The 18,584-nt window shown below is 32.5% G+C and overlaps 3 protein-coding genes across 3 annotated transcripts; all 3 read right to left on the bottom strand.

Annotated features, from left to right (window-relative positions):
* Nucleotides 1-642: 642 nt before the first annotated feature.
* Nucleotides 643-1,847, bottom strand: LOC105158580 (bZIP transcription factor 53). The gene has a single exon (XM_011075373.3). It carries the CDS (start codon nt 1,473-1,475, stop codon nt 885-887), a length of 591 nt encoding a protein of 196 aa, XP_011073675.1. The 5' UTR covers nt 1,476-1,847; the 3' UTR covers nt 643-884.
* An 8,921-nt stretch (nt 1,848-10,768) lies between these two features.
* Nucleotides 10,769-13,441, bottom strand: EMB2001 (P-loop containing nucleoside triphosphate hydrolases superfamily protein). The gene is made up of 4 exons (XM_011075375.3): nt 12,800-13,441; nt 12,615-12,684; nt 11,551-11,713; nt 10,769-11,443 (listed from the first exon to the last, which is right to left on the bottom strand). Exons 1-4 carry the CDS (start codon nt 13,257-13,259, stop codon nt 11,231-11,233), a joined length of 906 nt encoding a protein of 301 aa, XP_011073677.1. The 5' UTR covers nt 13,260-13,441; the 3' UTR covers nt 10,769-11,230.
* An 863-nt stretch (nt 13,442-14,304) lies between these two features.
* LOC105158712 (uncharacterized) lies at nt 14,305-15,133 on the bottom strand. The gene has a single exon (XM_020692830.2). The coding sequence runs from the start codon at nt 14,976-14,978 to the stop codon at nt 14,421-14,423; it is 558 nt and encodes a 185-aa protein (XP_020548489.1). The 5' UTR covers nt 14,979-15,133; the 3' UTR covers nt 14,305-14,420.
* Nucleotides 15,134-18,584: the final 3,451 nt, after the last annotated feature.

Below are 18,584 nucleotides of genomic sequence, written 5' to 3' on the forward strand. Positions count from 1 at the left end.
ATTAAACTATTAATTACTTAGCATTTGACTGCAGCAACATGTATATATATATCACTAGAATAACAGCAACTGGGAGTTTTTTCTTTTTTCCAATTAACACCTCTTAGAAACCAATCAATTTACTGCACAATTCAACTGTCCGAGAATTTAGAATGATTGAATAAAGTAAGTTTACAAACTTGCCATTTGTTTCAATCTGATGCAGGATTGTTTGGATGTTAATTTTATTTTGAATTATAATATTGTATTTTATATTTTATATAATACATGTATGTATATTTTTTAATTGTACCTACACAACACTTTTTAAATATATACCAAATGATAGACATTTAATTATACACATTTTTAATTAAAATTACGTTATAAATTTTAGTCATCAACTATAAATATACCAATTTTTTATTTCAAGTATCTATAATCAAACTTTGAAAATAGGATTTAAATTCATAACATGAAACTTTAACTTTGTTACTAAATTAAATCTCATTAGTTATACAAATATCCATATATATTGCGTCTGATTTGCATGCTTGAATCATTTCAATGTTTGATCAACTTGACCTAATTACGCGATTAAGATATAATAATGTACGTAAATGTAAAATAATATTAAATAAAATGGCTTTATGGAGAAAAATATATATAAAAAAAGTAAAAGTTGTGGAAGTTTATACCAACATGAGAACACGGTTTGAAGGCTTTCAATTAATTATATAAAAATAATTAAGCAAAGCCAATCATACTTTAATTAAGACTCCTTAATTACAATAATTTCACAACCCATTCCTTTAAAATCAACCCCAAAATTCCTTCCTAATTTCTTCCTCTAATTTAATTACATTCAACAATTCTCGATTACCTAATTTTAGTGATTAATTAAGTCACGTAATTAAGGACTGGTGCGTAATTAATTGTCCTTCATTAGTAGACGTAAAGTTATTGCATGGCCATGCAGGCGACGGATTCAGCTGCTGATGAAGCTGCCGGACGAGCAACACTTGGCGTATGTCCCACAGTCTTTGCCGGAGCACCACCGCCTCCGACCGGAGGTGCTCATTTTGACGGCGGACCAACTGGTCTTGATGCACCACCCATCGAACACGGTTGGTTAGCTCCCCGTTTACGGTCCTCAGCCGGTTCAATTGGGTCCTCAAGTTCTCCAAATGCTTTTGTTTTCGCATGCGGGAACGACGTGCCGATTCCCGGTTCGATATCATGCGCCTACGTTTCCGCTCATCTATGATGGAGCCTAAGGGTTTAGGATTGGGTTCATCCGAACTGGAGTTGGGAATCGCGGGTGGGGGCTTGGATGTTTCCGAACCGGAGTTGTTAGAACTGACCGGTTCTTGGTCTTGGAGAGGTGGGTGAAAGAGGAACGGAGGTTCATGGGAAACCCAAGGGGGAAAACCGCCGGCAAAAGGGGGGAACTGGGAGGAGTCGGAGAAGAGGACGGCGGGGGATGTGGACAACATGGCCGGAAAACCGCTTTCTGGGAGGGGGAGAGGAGAGAAGGGGAAAAGGGAAGAGTAGGAGGACAGGAGAGAGGTATTTATGGGCAAAACCCGTGAACTATTATGAGGGCAATTCCGTCATTGCAGTTGTTGCTTTTGAGTCATAGGGCACTACTGGTGGTGGGGCAGTGGTTTTGGCTTTTTTGAGACTGTGCGTGGGGCTTACTGCTTACATCAGCGCGTAGGTCCCAGTTCAAGCTTAGTCATGAAGAAACAAAGCAGGTGGGGTCATTTAGCCACGTGTCGTCTTGGGGTAGGCTCGGGTGTTTGATGAGCCAATAGTTTGGGAATTGGAAAGGTGCTTTCGTGGAGCCAAATTATCATGGGTCATTGGTTTGATGGATCTTAATTTGATATTTTGGAGTCAAATTGCAACTTGCAAGTTGCCAATCTAACTTTTATTTAAACACACTTTAATTTTCTTTTGTTTTAAATTAATGTAATTATTTTATTTAAATAACTTGTTCTCCTTTTTATATAAACAAGAATATGTCACATACTTAAATGGCTGTGCAAAATGGATATTAAATTTAAAAGATTAATTATTATTTTAAAAAATATAGTAATTAGATAAATACAATATATAAAAAAATATAGGGTTAATTATAGTTAGACCCTCTATAAAAATGAGAAATTACATATTTTTCCAAAAAATTTTTGAAATTACATTTACCTACACCTGATCTTCTTCTGTTAAGGTTTAGATAAAAAATGTCGATGTAATAAAATATATATATATATTTTTAATTTTGTTCCTCATTCAATAATCAATGTATATTTTTGTAGTTATAAAGAAATAAATATAACTAAAAAATTATACAATGAAGCCAAGAATACGTATCATTTTTGCATTATATTAAGAGGAAATTATACTCAACTGCATACATAGATCATTTTGTTTACAATTAGAAGATTTTATACTTGCATCGATTTATGCGTAAAATATTTATGTGCACGGGAATCGTGTGCTATTGCTGCTAATGTATACTAATATCATATAAACACATTGATTAATGTATACTAATATTTTTTTATTTTAATTTTTTTATTTATTCACGCATCGGGTGTGCGTGCACTGCTAATATATATACAGTGAGGTTTACATTCTTATATTTTTTCCTTTATAAGTATAAAGTATAACATGAGAATATTAAATGAACGATAAATTAAAAATTGATAAAAAAATACTTTAATCCCAATAAAAGAGGGTTAGACATAAATATTAAATTTTTCGAGGGGGTATAAGTGTAATTTTATTTTTTTTTAAAAAAATATAATTTCACTTTTATAAAGGGGATCTAAGTGTAACTGATCCAAAAAAATATATTAAAAATTAAAGCGTCTCAAACAATATTATCCATCCCCCGAAAAAATAGAAAAAAGGGTATCTCGAGCTCTATATTTAAATCAATGATTTTTAGTCTAGTGGTTAACATTGATGTCTTATGAACGAATTTGAAATTATGGATTTAAGTATCACCAGACATGTGGGTATTTGTCTCACTTTACATAAGTTTATGAATTTATTGAAATTTATTTCATTGTTCTTAATTGGATTGACGTATTGATGGGAATTGATGTATTATTCAATTTATTAAAAATATTGATGTAATTATGTAATTACAAAATTTAAAAAAAAAAACACACACACACACACCATATTTAATGAGGTGTAAATAATTCTTTATTAATTGGGTCTTGGGTGGCAGTGCCACTTGTATGGGAGGAAAAAAGTTATGTGGAAATTGGGTAATTTAATAATTATAATTTTGATTTTGTTATTGGAGTAAGAACCTTTAGCTTGGGAGAATTATCTGAAGAGGCCTAAAAAGGAGATTAATTAATTAAGAAGTAAGGTATACAGAACTTTATACCCTAATTCGAAATGTGGTTAGCACGAGGACGACAACCCTAACCATTTATGTTTTCATCAACACATACATACATACATATATATATATATATATATAAATTTGATGTTGCTCATGTGAATTTGTACCTACACGAATTGTGAATCATTGGATTAATACATGAAGATAATATCATTTTGACATTTTGTAATATTTTTTAAAATTAATGACATGGTAGTAAGTTTAGGATAAAATTATAACACATTAATTCAATACTTCATCCCATAAAATAAACAATATATAGTCCTATCACTACATATTCCAAATTTTATCATTCCTTCAATTTTTTATTTTTATTTTTCAAACTGTGATTCAAAGACTGAAATCTTAATTTTGAATACAGATACGTAATCTCTGTCGGAGTTGTGGGTGTAAAAGTAGGAGTCACCTTCAAGGGTTGTTGCCAAACATACGAAGAAACCCTCTGTTGCAGCACTTCATTATGTTGAGAGTTTTGAATTTGCTTTGAGCTTGAGTTGTTCTGTGTATTCGTATTTCTTTCTTGTGTATAAGTGTTGTATCTCCCACATTGTGCAGCGCCATTTTATAGGTTTGAGATAGGTTTGGGCTTGCAGTTTATTTCTATTGAACTTGAACGTTGTGGTTTTTGATGGATCGATTTTTTATATTTTCCTACTATTATAAAAAGGCTTGATTATATTTATCGTCCTTTATATTAAGGGGTGACAAAATAAGGACTTTAAATATTTTGGTAGCAAAAAGTACCCCAATTTTTTTTTTTTTTTTTTTTTGTAATTGTAGGACTCCGATCGCCAAAATTTTAAAAGTGGTCGAAATTTATTTATGTGGACAAAAATTAGGACTTTTCTTTGGTTTTTTTAGTGACTGAGCATTTTTTTTATTTTTTATGTGCCATGTGAGTATTTACATAGAAAAAAAGTGAAATTATATAAAATTAATTTGAGTTTTTGTATTATGTGTATAATTATAAAAATAAAATTATATTTTAATATAATAAATTAAAATAAAATATTAAACACCAGCCCCTTTTTCCGGGCCACCCAAAGGGGTGGGAGAGGGGGAGTGTGAGTCAGTTTTTTTTAATTAAATTTGTATTATTTTATTTTTATAATTTACATTTTTTTATAATATTAGAATCAAATTTTTTATAATTATATATATTTTTTTAACTTTATGATATAATTAAAATATGTAAAATTATGTATATATATACATTCAAAGACGCCGTGCAACAACTAGCATATAATGTAAATAAAATTTCATTTTTATGCAATTTGACACTTTTTGTCATGTAATATGCGACAGAGGAGAAATAAAAAGAAAATGTCCGATATTATATTTTTTTCCATATCATTGCTTATATGGTAGGTTTTTTTCCTCTTAAATACTTAGGTGACAGTTGATCTTTTTTAAAAATATCCAGTCAGCAAAAGCCCCAAAAGAAAAATCTTAATTTTTGTCCATGTAAGTAAATTTTGGCCACTTCTAAAAAGGCCGGAGTCCTACAATTGAAAATAAATAAATAAATTCGGGATACTTTTTATCACCCATATATTTAGAATCCTTGTTTTGCCGCCCCTTAATATACATTACAATAAATACAATTAAGTCATTATAAAAATATAGTAAATAACTAATAAATATTGTAATTTTCAAACTGAAATCAACAAACATATATAAAAACACGTCCAATCTACCAAAACAAAAGGAAAATAAGCAATTTTTTTTCAATAATATCAAATCAACTAAGTCAAATAAACTTCTAGCGTCCCAATTATAGTTCCTTCAAAGAAATAAATGAACTGTAACAAAAAATAAAATGTGCATTTCGAAAAATTCTAGATCAATTCATCAAAATGCATCGTACGGGATTTTGTATGGACGTGTTGCGCCGGGAGCCATTGCACCGGGTGCTAAAGCGTGGGTGTTTTGTATCCATTGAGCAAAACGGATTGTAATTATATAGCGAACATATCCATTTTGAAAATACATAAAATTCAAATTTACTATGACTTTTTAATTTGAAATCTAATTATTAGCCAACTTGTTTAGCCTTTCCATTGGTCATTTATTTTTAAACAATTCGATGTCAATAATTACTACTAACATCTTGTAAATTTTATAATCTTATTTCATCAAAAAAAAATTAAAAATTCAATTTTAAAATAAAATCTAATATTTATAAATATAGGATTAATTATATTCGAACCATCTCTGAAAATGAGAAATTACACTTTTTCCTCAAAAAAAGTTTTAAAAATACACGTACACCTGGAAGATTCTCCAATTACTATTGAAAGCTTTCCGTTAGGCTTTGGATGAAAAATATTGATATCAACAAAAAAGTTATATAAAATTTTGATTTTATCCATCATTTAATATTATCTTAGCTAGTAGTATTTTTATACTTATAAGGGAGTAAAAATAATATATATAAAGTGAAAATGGTGTAATTATAATAAAATATTATTCTCAAATTATAGTCATTAGATAGAAAGTAACTGATGATGAATGAAAAAACTAATCATCTTCTGGTGCTTTTTTTTATTCAACATATATGGTCACTTGACATCATCATTGTATCTATTTCCTGAAGATGTCTTAAGAACTTCATCGACTACTTCAAGAAATAGTTTGAACAATGGTGTTCACATCATTCCATATATTAGAAAATTAAAAAAAAATTATTAATTTTTTCATTTATAGATGACCATTTTTTATCCAATGACTATAATTCAGAAATAATATTTTGTTACAGCTACACCTCTTGACTTTATTTGTATTACACTTTACAAATATAAAACTATAATTAGGGGAATGCTGAATGAGAGTAAAATTAAAAGTTTATGTAATTTTTTACTAATATTGGTATTTTCTGTCCAAACCCTAACGGAAGGGGTCAGTTGTAAATGGAAGATTTTCGAAAGGGTATAAGTGAAATTTTGAAATTTTTTTTAGAAAATTGCATTCGCAAAAAAGAGGTATAAGTGTAATTAACCCTAAATATATGAAAGACAAAAAAAAGTTTCAAAATAAATTTGGCAAGAGGTCCACTCAAACATTAGTTACATTTTAAGAGAGACTTATCTGAATTGCAACTCTTAAGACTTGTACAAGTTTCCAGAAATGGGAGTAAAGTAAAGCTTTACATGTTTTAGGACATGACATGAGGGCTGGCTGCTTTCATTTTGATAAAAGTAAAGTGTGGAATACCAAATTTCGAACATGGGCGGCACAAACCCCATATTGCTGTGTCTGTGTCTGTTTCTGGACCACATTCCTCACTTTGGGAAAAAGCGCATTTTACTATTTATGAAAGTTTTGGGGACTCCGTCAATGCCTTTTTTGTGTAAGAATATTTTACTCAATTTTCATCACATGCTTAATTAGGAAAGCAAATCTTATGGATTATTTGTTTGATGAGAATGGAATTTGATGTAAAATAATATATATATATAATTATTAGTTTTGATTAATTAAATATTTTTTATTTAATTAAATAAGTATAATAATATTTCAAATTGTACACATGCATTAGAAGTACTTCAATCACTAATCAATTATTATTATTTGGGGTGGGGATACTGAACGCATTGGAGGACATATGATTTTTCATTATGATTAATTACCATGACAAAAAGTAAAAACTCATGACGGGTACTAATCACCCACGGTTCTGCAACGACTACCAGTCGTCGTTTCTGCAAGTGAAGTCAAGATATTTTCTACCGCTAAGAATTATGGTCAATATTTAAAATTATAACGAATGATGATTAATTGTGATCAAAAGTTAAATTTTCACATTGATTTTATTTGATATGGTGTAGATAGTACATTTTGCTATAATTTTTAAGTTGTAAGAACTCATAATGTAGGAAGTATCCATTGTTATTATAGTGACGAGGATTGCTTTCTTCTATAAATAACTGAGAAAACAAATAAATAAAGTCCAAATGTATAATCAACTAACCTTCAACTAATGTATAATCAATTATAAAAAAAAGCCCAATGTACAATCAATGTCTACGAACAAATTGGGCTCCTATACAAAAGTCAATGATTTTAAAATTAATTTTATAAAATTATGTATTATACAATTCATTAAATAAAAATGAAATCATTTGAAATTAAATAGTCAAGAGTTAGGCCAAACTCACACTTGGTCACGTGAAATGCATTTTTTGAGGTCGAATTCACACTTTATATAAAGATCATATAGTTGTGCTTTTGACTCTATACACATCCACCATTACTTTTTTACCAACACAACAAACCCTCCTACACATTTATATGTGATGCGGGTCCGCAGTAAAAAAATATAAGTGTGAAAATTATCGATCAAAATAAGGATTCACAACTTCTTAACTTAAATGGATATGTCATCCATTGATCTTTAGCTCATCTAAGGGTGCACTGCAATACACGTAAATTTGTATGAATTCTGACTCGATGAATTCTAAAAAGTATTGGAGGTTTCATAAGATATGCATGTATATATTTATAATTGAGGTATAGCTTTACTATTTTATTATAATTTCAAAAGAACTTATTTAACCATTGAAGAGTTTTAGTCGAGTACTATTCCAAAATATATATCAGTTATAAGCATTAAAGCGTAGCATATTAATCAACCAAGTAAAGCAGTAAAAACTAAACTACAACATCTGTCCACAAAGAAAATCAAACATGGTAGGTGAATTCAGTAAAGCTTGCTTGCAGACTTCTAGCCAAAAGATGGATTATACCACTTTATTGAGTAGGAGACTGCACTAGTTCGGACATTGACACCGTATTCTTTGCAAAATCTACCTGCTTTGTCCATATCTTCTTCAACTTTTCTAGCAGATCTACTAACTCCATCAACAATGATGAAATTATGAATTTTTCTGCATCCCTCCGGTTCCCTTGTGTAGTGGTGTACACTAACAGGCGTTTTGGCGTATATTATATCTATGTTGTGGTCAATTTGCAACGCCTTTTCAGTATGCAATAGTCGCACAACTCTGACCATCACCTCATATCTAGCGTTATTAAGACCATAGGATTGTCGGGAATTTTTGTAGTAATATTGGAGGTATATTTGGGAAGAAAACTATTGTAGATATTGAAGAGGCTTAGTACGTTAATATTTTTTATTCATTGATGCATACTTCGAGAAAGGACTGCATCTTGGAGGAGCTACTGCTAGGGGTAGGTAAGGATGCTCGGCTGTCCTTGACGGTAGGGGTGTGGAGGGTTGTCGCGATTGGCAGGGGTTTTGCTCTTGCGTCTGAGTGACTTCAGGTCAGGAGACTCTACTATTCACCTCTTCCTGCCTCTGCTCCTCCTCAAGAGTCGAGGATAATTCTCAACTTTGATGAGGAGGAGGGGGCGGGTTCATGGGGTAATGAATTGTAAATTGAGCCATTGCTTGTGCAGCCGCTCACGTGGATGCATCGTGGATCAGAGCCATTAAGACCTCTTGCGTTAGATGTATTATCGTTTCTTGGGGTTGGGCACCTTAGGGGGGTGATTCTCCATGGGGCAGAAGTGGGGTTTGTTTACGGGGTACGAGGACTTCTTCATTGAGTAGGACTTGTTCATGGAGTGGAGGGGCTATTCCACGGGTGGTGACTGTTCACTTGGTGGGGCTTGACTTGCACTATTTACTTGTGCTTCTTGGGTGGTATCCACCTCATGAACATCGCAAACTTGAGACCTGATTTGCATTCTCAATTCCGGGGTAATATATTTCAACAGACAACACTAATGATGTGGTTGTAATTTGGATTAATAAATAAAACGAAAATTTTACCCACGGCACAACATTCACCATGTGAAACTACTTCTAAAGAGAGAATTTTTTAGAGAGAAGGTGTTATGTGCTTCAAGTACAATAAATAGTAACTTGATTTCAAAACAGTATATAAGGTATTTATAGTTGTATTTGGAGTTTTATAACGTGGTAGGGTGTATATATTTATTGTATGAATTGTATGTAAAAATAATTTTTTTATCCTTATAAATAAATAGATTTTACCAATATACACGTCAATTGTAAATTGGAGTTTATTGGCACAAATAATTTATATACACGACTTCATGATTTGATTCTTGAAAAATAGATACGAATGAAATTCGATATGTTCTCGTATTTTTAATTATAATTATCAAATTTAATATATATGGCATTGATACCAAAAGCAAAGTAAGGTTAAATTCCAGTTTGAAGAAGGAAAATTAATATAAAGTGAGTGTAAACCGAATATTTTTTGTCATCTGCGGTAGTGCAATAAGAGGAAAACTAAAAAGGAAAATAATAAAACGAAAATGAAGTCTTTTCGTTCTACTCTTCTCAATATTCTCTACTTCGATAGACTTCAAATTCATGATTTATCTTTCACAAAATAATATATTATTATTGATTTTTTTCAGAACGACCCATCTTGCCTTTTCTTCGCCAAAGCATTCCTCAACAAATATTTTCACTATAAGTACAAATCGAATCATAATTCAAAGAAAAAACGATAAATAAATAAATTATTAGAGAAAAAAAAAAGAGCAATTTTTTTGTTTTCCTTAAATTCTTTTCTTAGAAGAGGATAAAAGTTGCTCGCAATTTTCTGTTAAAAAATCATCTTATCAAATTGTGAATATGTGCAGAAAATTTAAAAAAAAAAAACATAAAATGCAAAAATTTATGTGGCTCGAAAATGATTTAAATGTTCATGATCAACATGCATACAAACTAGAAATAAGAACTGAGTCGACATCACATTTTCTGAATTATTGAGATATCCTAAGTTCAAACATAGGTGTACCCTTTTCTTCTATATTTTTCGAGAACGAGAATTGATATATGACCTGTTCGAAGCAGATACCGGTACCATCCTAATCCTGTTGTAATAACAAAGAGGACAGTAAGTTGGCTGAGAAAGTGTGTACATGGTTGTTTGGTTATGCAGTTTGAGGCTGATGGGGGGGAAGTGAGCTGCCGAGGAATTGCCGAAGAAGCGTGCTTGATGAGAGGAACCCTCGATGCTCATCTTCATTACATTTACACCCAACACCAAAACCCATAACATAAACTCATCATTCAAGGACGATAAGGGGCCCAATAACAGCACTTTCTTCTTGTAAAAGACAAGTCACTGCTTGTGTATAAATATATTGTTACTTTTAAGGTGGTAGGCAAGTTAAGCATTTCTTACTTTTATGTATTGATACTTCATATTATCTCTGCTAAAAGTATGCCTGGCTTCATTCAAATGATTCTATAATTTTTTGGCATTTTTATAAAATACTTTTAATTAAATAAAGTTCATGATATACATACACATATTTGGGGATTACTGGATAAACAACATTATTGGCATCAAGGCATTTAAAAAAACATCATCCGCATAACAATCAGAGTGGTTATGTACAAGCATCATGGTTTCCAAGAAGATAAAAGAAAATAATCAATACAGAGGTTCACATGACGAATATCAGTTTCATCAATATCCTTGGCTGAAACAGATTAACCTTTTTTCTTTAACAGAACCATGTTTCCCTAACACTTGCAGGCACGTTTCTATCATCTGAATACATGTCGAGTGCAAATTCTCAAAAGTGCATGACTCATAAACCCTCTCTCTTTAAGTATTAGACAACTAATGCTCCAGCTTAAGGGGCACTATGGCATAATTCAACTGAGGGCTAATAACTTACATTGAGTCGACAAAATGGGGGAATTCAGAGGCACCAACCTGATGTAAGTACCGGAAGATCGCTTCGATGAAATCCCAGGCAATGGCACCTACTTTTTATAGCTGGTTGTTATTCAAGAGAATTGCATTTAGACTACTCGTTATCCCAATAGTTCCTAAGCTGAGACATATGCAGAAGAAGCTCATCTCGGCCCAACCCCGTGACACTGCTAGTCATGATCCACGGAGGATGTTGCCGATAGTTTTCTCTGATCAGCTCTTGAAAGTCTTGAATGTTCTGATCGGGCCTTCTTCCTTTGCCTCCTTTCATTTTATCACACTTTGTGAAAACAAAAGTCATGGGTATCTACAAGGACATGAAAAGACCAAGAGAAGAATTGTAAGATAAACAGTGCTTAGCTTGTGACCTACTGCCAAGTTTAGAGAAGTACAGATACTGTTGGAACAACATACATTATTACGTCCAAGCCAATTCGCACAATCAAGGTCGATTTTCTGAGGTGGAACACTCGCATCAATCAAAAGTAGGACAGAAACCAGAGTTTCTCGGTTCAAAAAGTAGCCTTTAGTGAATGAGGACCAATCCATTCTTGCAGATTCAGGGGCATTAGCAAAACTGAGAAAGAAGAAAGATGCATGAGATTGAAGGCTTGTTTGATCGCCTACCATAATTACAATTCAGAGAAATGAGCAGGAGCATCACAAAAATGCATTAAGAGCACCCCGAGTGTTTCACCAATTTGTTATGTTGTCTAGTAAACATTTGAATACGAAACTCAGAAGTCATTCTTGTGATGACACATTTGACAATATTAGTGATAAATGCTTCATGGCTTTAATCAACTATGCAGTTATATGTTAATCTTGTCCCAAAATCAGTCAGCTAAAATGGTCTGCCGTCAAGCTGCATTTCTGATGGAACTACATGTACAATATGATGCTTGCCACTGCATAAAACATTGAAACTTTCTCATCCCAAGCTCTCCACACAATTGAATACTATTCATGCATCATTTAGTCCCAGATCATCGGCTTTCTTTTTCATCAAACTAATTTCCTTCTAAATATCAGCTTCCCATCTGGTGAAAATAAACTCGTTCAGTGAAAAATTTTCATTTTCTATGTCATAGGAGAACATTGAGAAAGCCCAAGTTACATTTTCCAATAGCATTTCAGATGCATATAACAGATTGCCAGTTAAATTCGGACTCAAATTCACATGAATCCAGCTTGAGCCAATCACAACCACCGGGCACCTAGCCCCACTCTTTGACATTTTTGAAATATCCAATATACATCATATGAATTTTGAAGTGCAAAGATCAATCTCAAGAAAACAACCACAACACGTACACAAATACCACCAATTTTCAAGTACTAAATGCCAGAAGTTACTACAAACACCTACAACAGGGTGGTGCAATATCAAATAAGTCCTACACAACATACAAGAATAAAGGGAATCATTAAGCATAAAACTCCATTCAAAGGTAAACATAAAGAAACTAACAGCTTACCCATAACCCGGCAAATCCACAATATACCAACTTTTATTAACCAAGAAATGATTGATCAACTGAGTCTTCCCTGCAAATCCAATCAAACAAATAAACATTTCATCCTAAAAAAGAAAAAACAAGAAAAACAAAATCAAGCCCGCGATATACAGTTCCTATTTACAGCCAATACATTAAATTCCAACCTGGTTTCTTAGAAGTGAGAGCAACATCCTTCTTGCGCACCAAGAAGTTAATCAGAGAAGACTTGCCAACATTGGACCGGCCCAACATTGCAAACTCGGGCCGGTCATCCTTGGGACAATCCTTAGGCCGGTTACTGCTCTTCACGAAATCCACCTCTTTGATTTTCGCGTCCCCAGCGTAGGGCCCTATCACGATATTCGAGCCGGGCAGGACCATGTCATCCGTGACTTCATCCGGGTCGACTCCCGGCGGCACAAAGAGCACTGTCCGCACGAACTGGGCAGCTTCCGATAGCGGCGCCGGTCTCGAGGACTTGGAAGCGGAGGTATAGTGGGAGTTTGGCTTCTGAGAAATGGAGGCGCGAAATGAGAGCGAAAAGGGAGGGGTTGGACGAGATGAGGAGTTTAGCACAGAGGAGAAACTGGGGTTCAACAGCCGAGACCGTAGGTGCAGTAGCATCTTCGCCAAAACCAAGTTAAGAGGTAGTATACTACAAGCACGTAGCAAGAATATTGATTAACAGAGGAGCTTCCATTAGCAAGACCCGGAGAGAGAGAGAGAGAGAGAGATTGAGATTTGCAGACGTGGGAGAGCAGAGCAAGGGAGATGGATGAGAAGGGGGTGGGCTTGGTGGGAACCGCACAACTTGCTATGGAGCCCATTAACACTTATTATGGGCCTGGGCAGTTAAATTGTTTATAAACTAGTTAGTACCCGGGAGAATTGTACTTTCAAAAAAAATGGTAAATAAAAATTAATGTACTTGATAAATGTAAAAATACACATATTGAATATGAATTATTTTAAACTATTTGACTAATTATTTACCTAGAAAAATGAGTGAATCTTTTTGGATAGATAAATAAGAGTAGACGTGTTTACATTCAAATATAAATAAACAGTCATATTTTAAGTAGAAAAATAAAATTCAAAGAGACCATCCAAGTATAACAACAAAAGCTAGAGAGGATTGTATGTTTAATACATAAATAAAATGATAATTAATTCAAACTTTAAAATAACATGAGTAATTAATAAACAACTTAAAACATAAAATTAAATTAAACAATAAATATAAAAGTAAAAGTATTTATTTAATATCAAAATAAATTTAAAATTATATTCTTGAACACATCTCAAAACAAATTCAGAAAGACTACTCTAATATACTTATGTATGCACAACCAGGTATTTATCTAGTTGCAAATCACATCATAAATATATATATGTGTGTGTGTGTGTGTGAGTTTTTAATTATTTTAATATTAATACTCTTGAGTCTTGACAGAGTGCCACAATGAAATAATAAAATTCTGTTTGTGGGAATTGTCCTTACAATTAGGGATCAACTGTAATGTAGTTAAATAACTTATTTGGTTCATTGATAGATCTTGCTCACATCTGCATTCAAACATCTCTTGCAATATCATAACACAGTAGAGTGATCAGCTCGATTCCTTGTGCCAAATCCCCACTTATCAGGGGTAATAACAAAAAGAAAAAATAATAATAATTAAATTAATATAAATTTTAAAAAATTGAATAAATTAGTTATTTTATCACAAAATACATTAATTTCATAGGAGGTATGATGCGACAAGATGCCAAACAATGTGCAGCCTAAAGAAGTGCACTTGGGTGAAATGAGGCAAGTGTTCCTGGACTCAGAAGAACGGAAGAACACCATGCAAGCGATGAAGGTGACAAGCTTATAAACCCGACTGGGCTAAGTGTAATCCCAGAACTATTGTCAAATGATTTCCGGCGTATTTCTTCTTCATCTGCAGCACCGAAATTCCCCGATGCCAAATAATTAGGCTTCTCGACTGAAGCATGATCAAAGATTGTTGACGGAGAGAGGCTGAGAGGGGGCGGCGCCACCTCCTGCAGCCGCGTTGACCTCTGGAACTCCAGCGCACCAGTAAGCTTCTGAACAACAGCCTTGAAGTCGACCGAATCCACCTTGTAGATTTTTGGCCGGGTTGGGGGCAGAGGTGCAATTGGCTGCTTCGTAATTACCGTGTTTTTCGCCGGATACCTACGGGCGGAGCGCAGAGACCGCGGCGGTTTCCGGCTATCTACATCGCGCTGATATCGAGAAGGAAATTCAGGATCAGTTGAAGAATTGGATGAAGAAGAAGCTGATGAATAACAAGTGTATGAATACGAGTACTCCATGATTAAGTACTAATTAATTTGTAGCTGTTCCTGCGCGAATCAAGATCAAGGGTTTTGCTGTTGCTGTATGTATTTGTTTGGACAGGAGTGCTGCATTTATAGTACTGCATGACTGCAATAATTTGCAAGAACTTGAATTCAACGCAAGACTGAAAAGAAAGAGACCTGAGAGCTTGGAACGGATTGAGTTGAGAGAGAGCAAATACTAGAATTTTGTCCGGAGCGTCGGCGGCGGAGAGAAGCTGACCTTACATTTTTGGTATCCAACTTTGACCATATGTATGATATTGCCTACACTAGGCTGTATCGGATATTCTATTTTAAATTTTATTAATTTTTTTTATTCTGTTTAATATATTTATATCATGGCATAATTTCTTTTAAGAAAACTAAATAATATAAAATTTAATTAAATGTGTGATACGGTTAAGGAGATTAAATACATTTTATTTTGGTCATATGACTTGAGTCATTTGGCGATTTCGTTCTTTAACTTTTAGAGTTGCATTTTTATCACATTTTTTTTAATTTTTAAGATTTCAATCCCTTTTTCTCGGAAATTCATATTCATCGGCGAGAAGTATGAACTCAGATAAAAAAGAAAAAGACTGGAATGACCAAAATTGAAGTGATGCAGGACCAAAATGCTATTCTAGAAGTTAAAGGACTAACAATAATAAGCCAATAGGAACAATAACTTTAATTTTCAAAGGTTATGTGAGATGGATGTACTTTTCCTGCAAGAATAGTGAACTCTGATGCCGATGAGTCTATAAGTTTATTCTTAAGATATTAATGAATCGCTTCAAATTTAATTATATTAAGTACAATATTATCATTGTTAACATTTTATAATTAAGTTCCTCCATTTTATTTTGTGCAAGCACTTAAAACTTATTTTTTCTCCAAACATTAATTTTATGTGTATACTTTAGAACCATATTAATTATAATATGCATGAACTTATAATTATATATCATTTAAATAAATTAGTAATATATTTTCTAAGATATAACATTGTATCTTTTCTACGATCGATTATTCTCGTGGACTATATGCTAATTAATATGAAAAATGTAATTTTTCTCGTCATAATTTGTTGGAGTATGACTGGTCATGAGCTTGGTTTGAATTAGGACTTCCCAGATTGGGATATGTGTTGTTGAAAATTTCCAGATTCTTGCTTCCCTCACGATCGATCTTCTTCTAATTAATAATGCAAATATTTATGAATTGTACAACCACAAAATAGGGGGGTTTGGACTTTGAAGTAGTCGAGATTTATCACATTAGCCGCCGTCGGACGTCATTAAATCCTCAAAATATGACATTATTATGTGCATGTTAGCCACTCATACCATGGTTTACCTCCTTTTACTCTGTCGATCGAGTTGTAGCACAGTGACAAAGTAATTAGTGGTAATAAACCCTTTTTTTTTATAAATTATTAGTTGTCGACACACGTGATTTCTTCGAGCATATAAAAAGAAATTTAGTGTGGGAAGATAAGAAAAAAAATTATTAAAAGAGTAAATTATAATAAATATGAAAAAGTAAAGTGAGATAGAAATGTGGGGTAGTGGGTAGTTAAGAGAAAAATAATTATCAAATTATTAAAAAAATATTAAAATTACTTATCTGACCAAATATTTTTAATGAGAAGAAATGAAATGAGGGGTAAATTGGGACAATTTAAAATTGGTAGGATCAAATGATTTTTTTTTTTTTTTATAATAGTATAGATAATAATAATAATAAAAGTTTTTGTTACAATTAAGAAATTCATGTCGATCGTTTGAAAGGACCTCTCAATCTAAACATCTTGAAAAAAGCCCACTTCAACTGAAATCGAGATGTGGATAAAAACAGAGTCAAATTTCAGAAGGCTATGTGGAATGAAAAATAATTAGAACTCACCCGGAAAGAATGAAAGAGATAAATGTAACCCCCTGAATTGATTAGGACATGAGTAAGATAATTAGGAGCTGACTATGATAGGGACCTTCCCTAATTAATAAGTAACCGCTCTCATAAAAAGTCGAAAAAATCCTCCTAGGAAGTGGTTGAATCATAACAATTTCCATTAAGATTGGGAATTTGGTCTTATCATTTCTCATCCTTTGTATGCTTACATATACCTAATATTTTACATGCAGTGAAACTAAGACTAGACTGTGTTTGGTTGGTGTGAAAAGTGAGAATATAAGAGTAGTGGAAGTAAAAATGAAGGTATAAGAAATAATTTAATGTTTGGTTAGGGGAAAGAGATGGAGGTGAAATAAAAAACTCGATGTATATGAAACCACTTCAAATGCCAATTTTGTTTCTATCCAAAATTGAGAGGAAACGTGAAAGTATAAGGTTAAAATAACAAAAAAATTATATTTTTTGGTTTATTTACGCTATTACCTATATATATCATATATAATTTTCCTCCCAAGTTTAAATAAATGAAAGATACTCATTTTGATTAATATTTTTACAAATAAAAATATTCTTATTTGATAAATATTTTTATTAATATATTTTTAAAATTTTTTATATACTAAAATTATATTAGTATAATATTAATTTATTTTTTTTGTAATACAAAAATAAATAAAAGGGTTATTCAGTAAAATTACAACAATTAATATTTTTTTCTTAATCTGCCTTTTTCGTACCAAACAAGGGGAAGTATTTGAGAGTTACTCCCCTTCCAATCGTACCAAACAATTTGAAGAAAAATTATTATTCATTCTCTTTCTTTCCCCCTTTCACTTTCTCTCCCCCTTCGACTTTTCTTTTCCTCTCACTTAAACTAAATGAAACCTAAAAGTTAAGAATAGTAGGGTTCCTACTTTTTAATGAAAAACATTTGCATAAAATAGATTTTTCATATTAAGGTTAGAACAATGCCATATTGATATGATAAGAAAAAATTATATAAATTTAATTTCACACTTTTCATTTGTGTGATGTCATTATAAGATGGTGCGAGGGTGTTAAGATGGTGGTTTTCAGCTTTAGCTCAGTTCCATGCTCTTTTCATCATGTTCTTCTTCAACGGCTATTTTTAAGCCTTTTCAAAATCACGCTTTCTCTTTAACATTTTTATAAGAAATACACTTTTATTAGTTCCTTATTAGTTGGTTTGTTAACATGTTAATAGCAAATTATTAACTGTTTAGCCTTTACTTTATTTAATCCTGAAACTCTTTCAAGACCATGTAACAAGAACTGCTATTTTCTGAAATCTTTCTTAAGTTTCTGCTTCACACTCTTCTTAAATTCTCTACAGCGTGTATTTTGTTTTGCACTGCTTTATTTTCTCATAGAGGGTTGATGAGGTATACCCCAGTTGTGGTCGGGATGGAGTGTTCCACTATCTCATCCTAATGCTTTCATGCTCTGGAAGCATCGTTTTCACACTTTCTCTTGTTACTTGCGCTCACTCCTGCTACAGAGTTATCATCTTGATAAGACGCAATTTAGTGTCTTCGTTCATGTTTATCTCAAGTGTTTTAAAAGGTCTTTTATACCATAAATCATTTAAATTATCTATCTTTTGGATGTAGAAATAGTTATTTTCAAGTTTTGATCAAAATCGAATTAAAATAAATTAAT

Source organism: Sesamum indicum, linkage group LG13 (genome assembly GCF_026168435.1).
Source record: "Sesamum indicum cultivar Baizhima isolate 11 linkage group LG13, ASM2616843v1, whole genome shotgun sequence".
In the NCBI taxonomy this organism is placed as follows: Eukaryota; Viridiplantae; Streptophyta; class Magnoliopsida; order Lamiales; family Pedaliaceae; genus Sesamum; species Sesamum indicum.

Coding starts and splice junctions, on each gene's coding strand:
- LOC105158580 (XM_011075373.3), bottom strand. CDS start 1,475: ATGTTGTCCACATCCCCCGCCGTCCTCTTCTCCGACTCCTCCCAGTTC.
- EMB2001 (XM_011075375.3), bottom strand. CDS start 13,259: ATGCTACTGCACCTACGGTCTCGGCTGTTGAACCCCAGTTTCTCCTCT. Junction 12,685..12,799: donor TCTCACTTCTAAGAAACCAG/GTTGGAATTTAA, acceptor TTGGATTTGCAG/GGAAGACTCAGTTGATCAAT. Junction 11,444..11,550: donor ATTGGCTTGGACGTAATAAT/GTATGTTGTTCC, acceptor ATGTCCTTGTAG/ATACCCATGACTTTTGTTTT.
- LOC105158712 (XM_020692830.2), bottom strand. CDS start 14,978: ATGGAGTACTCGTATTCATACACTTGTTATTCATCAGCTTCTTCTTCA.